At 35.1% G+C, this 12540-nt stretch overlaps 3 protein-coding genes and 1 long non-coding RNA gene across 4 annotated transcripts; 1 reads left to right on the top strand and 3 right to left on the bottom strand.

The window, feature by feature from the left end:
• Positions 1–971: 971 nt before the first annotated feature.
• On the bottom strand, positions 972–3366 carry LOC146904216 (PPR containing protein (DUF179)). The gene is made up of 2 exons (XM_085728143.1): positions 3143–3366; positions 972–2347 (listed from the first exon to the last, which is right to left on the bottom strand). The coding sequence occupies exons 1-2, from the start codon at positions 3267–3269 to the stop codon at positions 1599–1601; spliced, it is 876 nt and encodes a 291-aa protein (XP_085584269.1). The 5' UTR covers positions 3270–3366; the 3' UTR covers positions 972–1598.
• Positions 3367–4899: 1533 nt separating this feature from the next.
• On the bottom strand, positions 4900–6905 carry LOC146904215 (uncharacterized). The gene is made up of 3 exons (XR_015020044.1): positions 6007–6905; positions 5362–5494; positions 4900–5157 (listed from the first exon to the last, which is right to left on the bottom strand). It is a non-coding gene; the product is annotated as an uncharacterized LOC146904215 (long non-coding RNA).
• A 997-nt stretch (positions 6906–7902) lies between these two features.
• Positions 7903–9099, top strand: LOC146904214 (uncharacterized). The gene has a single exon (XM_085728248.1). It carries the CDS (start codon positions 7903–7905, stop codon positions 9097–9099), a length of 1197 nt encoding a protein of 398 aa, XP_085584374.1.
• A 552-nt stretch (positions 9100–9651) lies between these two features.
• LOC146904213 (Tetratricopeptide repeat (TPR)-like superfamily protein) lies at positions 9652–12085 on the bottom strand. Its single transcript, XM_085728142.1, has one exon. It carries the CDS (start codon positions 11916–11918, stop codon positions 10104–10106), a length of 1815 nt encoding a protein of 604 aa, XP_085584268.1. The 5' UTR covers positions 11919–12085; the 3' UTR covers positions 9652–10103.
• Between the last annotated feature and the right edge of the window lie 455 nt (positions 12086–12540).

The following is a 12540-nucleotide window of genomic DNA, read 5'->3' as shown; positions in this document are numbered from 1 at the left end:
GTCCATCTGTCATGTGCCCCGTGCAAACAAAAATGTGGGGCGCAAGTGTCTTTTCTTGTCTCAAGAAGATGATAACTTTTTTTGGTTTAGTTTAAGACATTAAGGTAATCGGTGTTAGGTTGGTACAACTATATTTTTTTTTTGGAGATTAGTCTTTTTAATTTTTAATTATTTCTTTCCTTGATTAAAAACTACATTCTTAATATTTTTCTCATTTTATGTTACGAAGAAAATTTGTACTACAAAAATTATATTTCAAAACTCATTTTTAATAAACCATCAATATAATAATTACTATGTTAAATAATCTAACACCACAAAAGAAAAAATATGCTAGTGTGGAGGAATGAATGTCAGAGGTGAGTTAACCTTCAACCTGTAAATTTTAATGCAAGGGTCGCGCAAAATTGCACGCTCCTTTTGTAACGTATGAAGATGACGAAAATAAAGAGTGATCGCTGATGTACAAGGAATATCATTGAGTGATTCTTGGCAACTCAAAATGACCGAATTCACATAGGAATTAGAGAAATCTTGAGATCGTGCAGCCGGGTATGGATTGCATGGTTGAAAGAATGTTTACAAGAATATAGTTTTTAACGAGGGCCATTAATATAATTTTAATACATAGGAATTAAGAATATAGTTCTTACTATAGAGTCGAGCTCTTCAGTTATAATTGCCCTCATAAACTTGTTCATACAACCTTTTGATGTTTTCATTTAAATTTGATTAAAAAACGAGTAATGCCGATATGGCTAAAAGAATAATTTTACACTCCAAATGTATAAAAACTAAAATAGTTGAAATACTTGCAAGTTTCAAATGAACTTCCAAGGGAGATTACTTATGTTAAATTGGTGCACTCAATTTTGAGTTATAAATGAAACTTAACTACTTTTCAATTTTCTTAACTTTTTTAGTTCTATCAATTATCCTTAACACAACTCTAAAAAATTTAATCTCTATAGTTACACACGGAAGATATCCAAATTACACTAAAATTGAATCGCCAATATGCGATGCAATTTCAAAATAATTACAGTAGATACATCCATCCTTCAGGATTAGACATTTTGAACTTGGAAAAAACCAAAACTCTCATAGTTAAAATCATCAAACAGTTAAACACAACAATTAGAAACAGAACATTATAATTTACAACGTTTACCAACTTGTCAGAATCTATCTAAATCAGACAATTTTGTTTCTCCTGTCTGCCAATTGAGAAGCTTCCAAACAAGTTGTTTTCAAGTTACTACTAAAATTAGGGCACTAGTATTAACCCTTAGGGTCTTGCTACTACACCTAGATCTTCTACAAGCTTATTTTCAAATGTGCATTTGTTTATTCTATTTCACTTCATTTCGCCATATGCCATCAATTCAAACATAGCCGAAAAGTCTAGATGTAGTCGCGAGAACATGAGTGTCAATACCGGTACCCTTTCAATTAGAGCCCAACTTTTCCCATCCCCACAAGCACTCTTCATGTGTATTTCCAAACATAAACATTGTTTTATCTCCGTCAGTCGAAATCTGTGTGATTTTTCGAGGAAACGTGAGGGTGGGTAAAATCGGGCCCTAAAATATTGCTCCTCACTTGACCTTCCTTTTGCCCATAAGCCCGAGAACTTCGTCCCAGAGCCCAACAATTCCAACATTCCCCAAATCAACAACACTTGGACTACAAGCAGCAACAGTCCAATAACCATCCCTAATTTCATCTCTCAATTGTTCTTTCTCCCACCCACAATACCCATCAAAGAATCTAAAATCACCAACCTCAACCACATTCCTCTTCACCATTTCAGCAGCCAGACCCACACTTTCTTTAGTACCATAATACAAACCCTTCATCACTTCATCAAAAACACCACTTTTTCCCACCACATCATCTTTTGGACTTGCCAAAAACAACCCTTCTTCTAAAGGTCCCCCAAAATACAAAGGACTATTAGAAAAAGTACCCATTACATCAAATGCAGTTGATCTTGTTTCTTTGATAGACATCAAAGATGGTCTATTGAGTATGATCCCTGACGGGCCTATTGGGCCGTTTGATAAAAGAAGGATCACCGTTCGTTCGAAAATGTGAACCCCATCAAGCTTTTCTGTTGCTATTAATAAACAACCTCTTTCAGGCTCATGGATTACGTGAGCCCATTTGTCACCAATTGTGATTAGTGGTGGATGATCCACAACCATGTCTGGATTAGTCGCTGAAGAAAGGAATTCGGGTTTAAGTAATTGTTCTCCGGCCACCAGTTTTGCACGAAAAGATCGCCAATCGGTGTTAAGGGTTGGTTTGTCATCATCCGACGGTGATGATGATGACATGTTGCAACCTGTGGTTTGATCACAAAAGATTTCAAGATTAAGAATAGTAGTAATAATGCTTTTATATGTCATAGAAGTAATAATACTTCTATACATTAGAAAATGAATATACAGCTAGTTTTGTTCTATGATGCACACGTGAGTGAGATAAATGTTTTACTATGCGCAAGTTTGTTTTTCACCATCTATAAGTCTCGGCATTGATCAACTGAGATATGATGATACTTATTGATCCAATGGTAAAAAACCGAATTTCTACATGGTACAACAATATCTTACTTGTGTATGAGACTTAGCCTAAATGTACAATCAATATAATCCCTAAAGTATCATTATCAATATAAATACTCTTCAAAGTCTTCTAAATATTTAGTCCAAATTCACATATTTTATATATTTTAGTACTACTTACTATATATATAATTTAGAAGCTAAGTTGGGGGCAAGAAATTAACATATCTTAGTTAAAAATGTCTTGCAACAACTACAATGTGACTGTAATTGAGATCATATTAGTTGTATCTAACTACAATATTTTACAACATAAAAAAAATCATAAATAAGATCTTGTCAGTAGTGTATCTAATAATCTAACTACCATCTTGAGAACATATCAGCATCATCTAATTACAATTCTTTACAATATCAAGATCATAATTGAGATCATATCACCTCAATTTCACTACAATTGTTTGCTATATCAAAAATCATGATTGAGATCATATATCAACTCTATCTTACTACAACTTTTTACAATATCAAAAATCTTGATCATAGTGTAAGTAGGAGAAAGAAGAACTTACATGATACATGAAACGGAATTCCAACTTTTCTTGAATTGAATTGTTGATGAGAAATTTTTTTGGAGTAAGCTAGAGATCCACCTCTGATCTTGGTGAAAGAACTATGGGAGAGAAAACAAGCATCCATATTATTTGAGTAACTTTGTTTTTAGATGAGAGTGAGGTGATGATATGATGAGAGATCAAGTTTGGTGGAATATGTATATGGTATAAATTGAAAATGTGATTTAATAAGCACCACATAGAAGTGTTTTGTATGTACTATATCTTCATCTCATCCAAAGTTTGGTGTGTATTAAAATGTATGGGCAAATGGATATGCTTTGACAAATGGCACATAGGACAATCAACACATAGTGTTACAAGGAACTTTATCTATGGGTGTTGAATGGATCATATGACCTTTTTAGATGAAGTGTCAAGTTCTACATCACTTGATATACTTTTGGTGCCAAGTATTTTTTATATATTTAATTCAAACTTTTTTTTACCATCGTATTTTACATTATCAATCAATCATAATTATTATATCATTGAAAATATTTGGCTTCAATCATAAATGGTTTTGAAGTCATTCACAGAGCAGATATTTTATCAATTGTATTTGATTTAGTTGACAGTGTAAATTATTTAACATACCTAACACTTAATCTTCTACCATATAGACATTGGGGAAAATTATATTTTGCCCTTAATAAATTTTAGATAAATTCATGTTTGCTTTTAAAAAAAAAAAGATAAATTCATGTTTTTTTTCACTAAACTCTTAAATTTGCCATATTTTGAAGAAAATCATAATGAGTTTTCAGAATTCAATATTTGTACCAAATTTTGAGTCATCCTTGCATCAGAAATCTATAAATATTCACTTTTTATTCCGGCAAAGTAGGTTAAGAGTTTGAATTTTGAGTTTTAATTGTGTTCTAAGTTGGTGTTTGAAAACGTTATCTCTTTAGCCACTATGCATATCATGTGCTAGTGTGCTATTAATAAAAAAAATTGCTTATAAAAAAAAAAAAAAAACTTGTACGAGATAGATGTAAAATGATCACTGGTGTCACCATTATTAATAATAGTTTCTCTTTCTCAATTTTTACTAACAAATAATTGAAAAATAAATTTAAAAATTAAGGAAAATATTGTGTAAAATGAGAATTTATGTGGAGATGGAGAGACCACGTGAAGGCCCTTCACTGAAGGGTATATAAAATACATTACTTTTGCAGTTACTTCAAATATTAAAAAGGTTTGCAATTTGTGGATGTATTCAACATTATTACATAGGACACATGGCATTCAAAATTACTTTAACTCAGAAAAAATAAATAAAAAAAAACAATGAGGAGCATCAAACTTTGGAGTGGACTATCATCTGGAACTATAAAGAGTTTCCCATACATAAACTATGTAATATATCCAGTCACTATTATAAGAAAAACTTCACATTTTAGATACATTTAATAATTAATGTATCTAAAGTTTTGCTTATAATAGTGACTGGAGGGAGTAAATGAATATCAAACTTGAACCTGAAAATCTAGAAAATATTTATTGTAATCCTTGCAATGCTATTATGTTATTGTCAGAATAAGTGATCCACTAATTACAATATCAGATTTTTAATCACACTCACCAGTAGCAAGAAGTGAATAGAGGAAAATATCAAAATGGTGGTGGTATGATAAGATATTGATGGCAGACATGACTGATAAAAATTGGAACAAATTACAGCTTCAAAGGCAATGCTAGCAATATCATTTCAAAATCTTGCCTTTGATTTGTCAAAAGATTGATAAGGTAGTAGATTCCAGTACTATAGATGAAGGAACAAAGTTCAACATTTAATATTACAGAAACATTGCTATTGAGTAATGGGAACTACTTTACAAATGTAATACAGCATTAAAATTCCAAGAAGGCACAGAAATCCATCAATTGGTTTTGTTCATGAAAGCTTCAAAGTCCAGCAAAATACAATTTGATTTGTGATTAACTAGCTTCAAACTTCAGTAGACCTTTATTGATGGAAAACTAAAATATGTAAGAACACATTAAATTGGAATATGGTAAAATTAGTTCTGGTGATATTGATGAAAATGAAGAGGAAATCGATATCAGTGTCACAAAAGTTGATTCCAAATCAAACAGTTCCTAAGGCTGACATCAATGCAAGATATCAAAGTCACAAGGAAGGCAATAACCAAAGCCTGAAGAAATACCTGAAATATGCTTCAGCACTTAAATCGGACCGTTCTCAACAGAAGAAACGAAGATGGTGATGATTGTGAAGGCACTGCAAGGATATTATAGGTTGAAGTTGTTGCTGGAAGAGGAGAGAAATGCCACACCGTTCTTCGCTTCAAGTAAAAAGCACACAAACAATCTATATAAGCAAGCAGCAAACAGCGAAGGAAAATATATAAATGTAATGAGCTCTAGTTCATTTCTGATATCAAGCACATCAAAACCAGTGGGGGCTAGCATAGCTGAACTCAAAATCTCAATAACAGTTGCATGTGAAGGTCTAAGAACCTTGAAAGCTTAAAATATCTCAGCAAGACAAAAGTTCTATTGGGATAAACAGTTTAATTAAGCGCTTATAGCATAAATACTTATCATATATTTGCTTATGAATAAGTTATTTCTATAACAGAAGCTCAAATAAATTCAAACCGTTTATATAAGTAATAAGTTAAAATAAATTCATCAAATTTAAATGCATAGGACAACAAACCATTTCACAAATCACAAACATGTAAAATAAAAATGCATGAGATTATGTGTAGAACAATTTACAAATCTAAGATATCAAACCATCTATTGATCATTAGTAATCATAAACTAAGAGTTTCAAAAAGACTAACTAGAAATCGGCATATGGAAGGCTGTTTCTGGGTTCAGTAAGTCACGAGAAGGATGCAAATGTCATCTTGACTGTGAATCTTCATATAGTTCTCTCCTAGAAGACACTTGGAGGATAACCTCTCTGACCTCCACTAAGGCATCTGCATAGCTCCAAACTCATCGTCGCCTACTCCCTCTCCAACCAAACCTCCTCTGCCTTCAACATCTTCAAACTAATCTCAAACCCTAATGTTCACCTCTACAACAATCTAGTCTCAAAAAAAGGCTCCCAGAGAGTCTAAATTTGTAGAATCAGTCATAAGAACACTAAACATCTCCCAACTATCAAAAGAAAAATCAACAATGATACAAACAAAAAACTGAGGCTTAAAGAATTTAACAATCATAGAAACACATATGTCAGATGTAGAGTGAGAGAACTGCAGATTAGACATAACTAGCAGGTGCAGAGGCAGAATTTAATGAATGGGGGGCAAAGTATACTAAAATTTAAAACTCAAGTACTCACTGCTTTTATGCTTACGCGCAACAACAACAAAAAAGTAACGTGGTACAATATTCATTTTATAATGACAAGTCATGAGCGAGTAAAATGAGTTGGAACCACACCCTGTAACTTCACAAGATGTTAAGAAGATTAAAATCAATAACAAAAGTAGATTCCCACTGTTCCCTTTTTTGTCAACCACACCGTTTCATATGATTGATTCTTATTAACTGTTCTACGCTAATACCTCTACTCTTTTTTTAAGTGACATTTTTTTAGAGTTCTTTGTTATATTTATTTGTCATTTTTTAAGTTCATAGTATTCACTACTGTTTTGTCAAAATTATCACTAAATATTTATTGCAAAGAGAGAAGTAGGTGAATTGAAAATGAGATAATGAACCTATAAGACTGATAGGATCCAGTATGAGAGGGTGTTTTGAGTAATTAGTAGGTAGTTAGTTAAGTTTAAGTAGATTATTAGTAAGTTGCCCATTAGGATTAGGATTAAATAATAAGAGGCCCATTAAGGTTAAATACTAGAATGTTCTCTTTATTTGTATATAAAGGGGAATTCTTAGGAGTTTTGGGGTATGACAGATTGAGTTTTCTGTTCAGGGCCAGAGTAGGATTCCTCTCTGAGTTGTGTCGGAGCTTTGCTCTGGGAGTAGTTAGAGAATCTCTCTGCTACTATTTTACTATTTTCGTTCCTATTAATAAAGCACCCTATTTTCTTTAATCACCATTGTTTCTCCTTGGTTACCTTACTGTTAATTCATTGGTAGGATCCTTTGGTTCCTATCAAATTGGTCCGACCTACCGGATCTTAAGTATCACCACCTCCCGTTTTGTCACCCATTAATCAAAACCAGTCAGAAACCTAAGCCAACACACAAACCCTTTTCCTTTCACTATTGAGCCATATCCAGAAAACTGCATACCTATTTTATTTTTATTTTTTTTCTCAAACCGCAGCTGAATCCTCGCCGTCCTCAAACAACAAAACTGAATTCCTATATTTTCTCGACCTAACTATTTATTCATAACAACATCAGCCATATCCAGAAACTTCAAATAACCTAATCCTTATATTTTCTCAAAACAGCAACCAAATCCCTGTTTTTATTTCTTATTTTTGTTTATCACCAAAAGTTTCTCCAAAGTAACAAACCCTATTATATCTCTCCAAATTAACAACCCTATTATCTTTCCCCCAACATAACAACCCTCCTTTCTTTCTCCAAAATAACAAACTTATTATTATTATTTTTCCCCTACATATACTCCCAGAAACAACACAAAACCTAAACCAGAAAACAACACTACACAACCTAGAAAACAACAACACACTTTACAGAGAAACCTAAACTTTCTATGCCACCCAAAAAAGAATACGACCACAGACACCATGGAAGCTCGCATCAGCGCGTTGGAAGAACAATTCGCTAACCTAGAGGTTAGTCTAAATGAAGCTCAGACAAAGGTAGAAGAGCACGCGGCTGAAACTAAGGATGCTATTAAAAATTTGTCTGCTGAATTGAAAGAGCAATCCGCAAAAGCTGAAGCAGAATGGAAAGACAATTTTAATAAGTTGCTTTCAATGATGAAAGAATTGCAAAAATCAGACAACGGACATGGAAAATCGGTCATCCATAAGGATGACAGGACGGGGCCTTCCAACCATGATGATTTGGACGAATTTCGTCTCTTGGTCAAGAAAGTTGAGCTTCCCATGTTTTCAGGTGAGGATCCAGCCGGATGGATTGCTAGGGCAGAAGTATACTTTCGAGTTCAAGGTACTAGTCCAGAAATTAAGGTTGATTTGGCACAGCTTTGTACGGATGGTTCAACCATTCACTTTTTCAAGGCTTTGATTGAAGAGAATGAAGGGCTCACCTGGGAGGAGTTAAAAAATGCACTGTTGGAACGTTATGGTGTAGTGAGTGAGGGAAATGTGTATGAACAACTAGCCTCTCTTCAGCAAGAGGGTGAAGTGGAGGAATTTATAGAAGACTTTGAGGGCCTTATTTCCCAAGTGCCACGATTGTCTGACGAACAATTTGTCGGGTACTTTATCCATGGACTGAAAGAAGGAATTAGAGGACGTGTCCGAAGCCTTATCACATTAGGTCCGGTCTCACGACATCGCTTAATGAATGTGGCAAAGGCGGTCGAACGCGAAATTGATGGGAAGACAAGCTATAGAACCTCAAAGAAACCACATTATGGCGAGAGCAGACATAATCGCGGGGGTTTCCACAACCCTGGAAGTTCACATTACAATGGACGCTCATTTAACAATGATCCAGCCTATGTTCGAAGTGATAAGGATCACCATGAGCACGGTGGAGTGCCTTCTGGTGTCAAAACAGCCATAGCAAATGACAAGGGAGAGCAAGGCAGGCGCGACAAAGGAATTCGACATCTCTCTTCCCAAGAAATAGCTGAAAGGCGACATAAGGGTCTGTGTTTCAAGTGTGGAGGCCCCTTTCACCCTAGACACCAATGCCCAGATAGACAACTCAGAGTGATGGTGACTGATGAGGATGATACGATGGAAGAAGAAACTGATGAAAATGAGAGAGTTTACTGCGCTCAGACTTGAGGACAAGTCTGTTTTTCAAGAAGGTGGCAGTGATAGGATCCAGTATGAGAGGGTGTTTTGAGTAATTAGTAGGTAGTTAGTTAAGTTTAAGTAGATTATTAGTAAGTTGCCCATTAGGATTAGGATTAAATAATAAGAGGCCCATTAAGGTTAAATACTAGAATGTTCTCTTTATTTGTATATAAAGGGGAATTCTTAGGAGTTTTGGGGTATGACAGATTGAGTTTTCTGTTCAGGGCCAGAGTAGGATTCCTCTCTGAGTTGTGTCGGAGCTTTGCTCTGGGAGTAGTTAGAGAATCTCTCTGCTACTATTTTACTATTTTCGTTCCTATTAATAAAGCACCCTATTTTCTTTAATCACCATTGTTTCTCCTTGGTTACCTTACTGTTAATTCATTGGTAGGATCCTTTGGTTCCTATCAAAGACTGCTATAGAAAAAAGACAACATTCCATCCAGCATAACAAAAGTTATAGGTTTTCTTAGTATGTGTACATAACCTTATAACGACAAATAAAAAGCAACGAAAGTAGTTCTACGTATGTATAAAATATTACCAAAAACACAGTAGGGTATCAAGCCCCTGTTAGTAATTGCAGAAATAACCTTATTCTCAAGTAAATGTCAGAGTTTAACAAATAGGTTGGCTATGTGCCAACAACCACCTATATACATATCTACAGCAGTGCTTCTTTTCAAAACAAGTAGCACACAAAAATCATCTTTCTCTTTGCAAAATATTCCCTATCTTTGGCTTTATAAATTCGCTCCTGCCAGCATTCCTGGGATAATAGGATGCTTGTATTGATACCATAGGTTCTGGCATTCAGCCATAGCCCCTGAATACAAAATTTGTTTTACTAAACTAATGATAGTGATGAATACATCGATTTCTTCACATTTAGTAAACCAGCATTGTGCATGACTAAATAATGATGGCATTCCTTTCTTGGACTAAAAGTATCATTTCAGCTGTGTGTAGCGACATAATCAAGTCATGTCCATCTATAATAACCTAGGAACATATCCAACCTGCCTTAGGTCCTGTACCAATCTATCAATCATATTATATATATCACCTGATTTAGGGTGTGACCAGTCACGTACAGTAAATTCGTGTACTTCTTCCTCAACCTCTACGGAACTAACCCCAGAAGGCTTTTGACCTCCTTCGTTATTCATCTGCTTCCTCACTTTGGCAACATTAATCCAATCACCAGATTGAGCATAAATATTTGACAGAAGCGAGAAATTTCCAGGATCAGATGGCACCAATTTAAACAGATATTTAGACACAGTTGTAGCGAGTTCAACATCATTATGCATCCGACAAGCGCCCAAAAGAGTGCCCAATATAATGGCATTTGGTTCAAAAGGCATGCTGCGCACAAGCCAAAAAGCTTCTTTCAGATGTCCACCACGGCCGAGAAGGTCAACCATGCAACCATAATGCTCGATTTGAGGAACAATCCCGTATACTCTCTGCATTGAATAAAAGTAACCACGCCCTTCGTTAACAAGGCCTGCATGCGTGCAAGCGCATAAAAGGCCAATGAATGTATATCTATCAGGCTTGAAACCTTCGTGCACCATTGTATTGAAAAGCTCAATCGATTTCTTGCCATGTCCGTGTATACCAAACCCATGTATCATGGAATTCCAAGATACCAAATCCTTCTCCGTCTTCATTCCATTAAACACACCAAAGGCATCATCGACACAACCACACTTTGCATACATATCAATGAAGGAATTCAATACCTTAGTGCTACATCTAAATCTAGACCTTAATAACAAATCATGAATTTTCTTCCCCAACCCAAGCATTCCAGACTCAGCACACGCAGCCAAAATACTAATAAAATACCCATCATCAAGCCTCAACCCAGACTTCTCCATTTCATCACACAACTTCATCGCCTGCTTCACCTGTCCCTTCTCAGCATACCCAGATATTATCGTCGTCCACAACACCAAATTCTTAACCGGACACCTATCAAACAACATCCTCGCCATATCCATATCACCGCTTTTACAATAACCACAAACCATAGTAGACCAAGAAACAATATCTCTCTCACCCATTCTCTCAAACAATTTAAACGCCTTCTCCATCTCACCCGCTTTCGTAAACCCATCCAACATCGTATTCCAACTAACCCTATCTCTCTCCGGCATTTCATCAAACACCTTCAACGCACCATCTAAATCACCATTTTTAACCAACCCACCAACCATACTATTCCAACTCACAACATCCCTCTCCTCCATCCCCGAAAACACCTTCATTGCCATCTCAACACCACCGCACCTACAATAACAATCGATCAACGAATTCGGCACAAAAATATCCCAATAAAAACCCAATTTTTCCACATGGGCATGCACCATTTTCACCAAACTCAACCAAGAGCTACCATTACACCCTTTTAAAAGAAAAGGGTAAGTAAAATTATCCGCCAAAACACCATCCACTTGCATTTTCAATAAAACACCAAACGCACACAAACTGTTTGATTCATTGCCTGAAAGAGAATAAGCTCTAATAAGACAATTATAAAGATGAACATTTGGGTCAGGAACTTGGTTAAAAACATTAACAGCAGAAGATAAATTATTTGTGAGTGAATATGAAGCAATGAGTTTTGGAGCAATGTAAGGGTCTTGATGAAGATGACATTTGATGAGTTGTGCATGGATTTGTTTGATGTGATTAAGGTTTGTGCATTTGTGTAGGTCGGTTATGTTTTCTTCTAAGTGTCTTCGAAGTGAGAACCATGTGAAAGCACGAATACTAGATGTTACTTGCATCATTCTCATGCCTATGATTATGTTTTTCTATGATGTTTGGTTGGTTTTTAGAGACAAGGTTTCATAGGTTTGTGTTTGGTTTTGGAATAGGGTTTTTGGGAGTTTTGGTTTTGTTGTGGATACGGGTTGGAGGCAGAGTAGAAGAATAAGGAAGCTTTGCTTGAGGGAAGGGAAAATAAGTTATCTTTTATGAGTCGAAAAAATAAATAAATAAATAATTACTTAGTCAAAAATAATCATATCAATCGACCTAGGGCGGGGAGGAGACAGGTTTTAATTTCCCGTCACCGTACCCGATTCTTATATATTTACTAACTATTACTCCCTCCGTTTCAAAATAAGTGTCGTTTTAGGCTTTGGCACACAGATTAAGAAATAGAATGAAATAATCATTGGATATAACGCCCTTACTAAACTGCCCTTACTTTATAATAAAAAGACAAAATTAAAATTGCATTGAAAATTGTGTGAGAGAAAAGTTGGAGAGGGTAAAGTTGGAAGAAAAAAATTAAAGTTGTATTGGAAATGTAAAGCGACACTCATTTTGAAACAAATTTTTTTGGCTAAAGCGACACTCATTTTGAAACGGAAGGAGTAAGTTTTTGGAAAGTAGTGAAAAACATGTTGTCAA

Source organism: Medicago sativa, chromosome 7 (assembly GCF_051527215.1).
Source record: "Medicago sativa cultivar Bolivia chromosome 7, Bolivia_mono, whole genome shotgun sequence".
NCBI classification, from domain to species: domain Eukaryota; kingdom Viridiplantae; phylum Streptophyta; class Magnoliopsida; order Fabales; family Fabaceae; genus Medicago; species Medicago sativa.
Note: the sequence above shows the minus strand (reverse complement) of the source record. Positions and strands in the feature narration are given on the sequence as shown.

Bases quoted from the DNA above. Each gene is read 5' to 3' on its own strand.
- LOC146904216 (XM_085728143.1), bottom strand. From the start codon at position 3,269: ATGGATGCTTGTTTTCTCTCCCATAGTTCTTTCACCAAGATCAGAGGT. The intron at 2,348-3,142 runs GTAAGTTCTTCT...ATCAAACCACAG, and splicing joins AATTCCGTTTCATGTATCAT to GTTGCAACATGTCATCATCA.
- LOC146904214 (XM_085728248.1), top strand. From the start codon at position 7,903: ATGGAAGCTCGCATCAGCGCGTTGGAAGAACAATTCGCTAACCTAGAG.
- LOC146904213 (XM_085728142.1), bottom strand. From the start codon at position 11,918: ATGAGAATGATGCAAGTAACATCTAGTATTCGTGCTTTCACATGGTTC.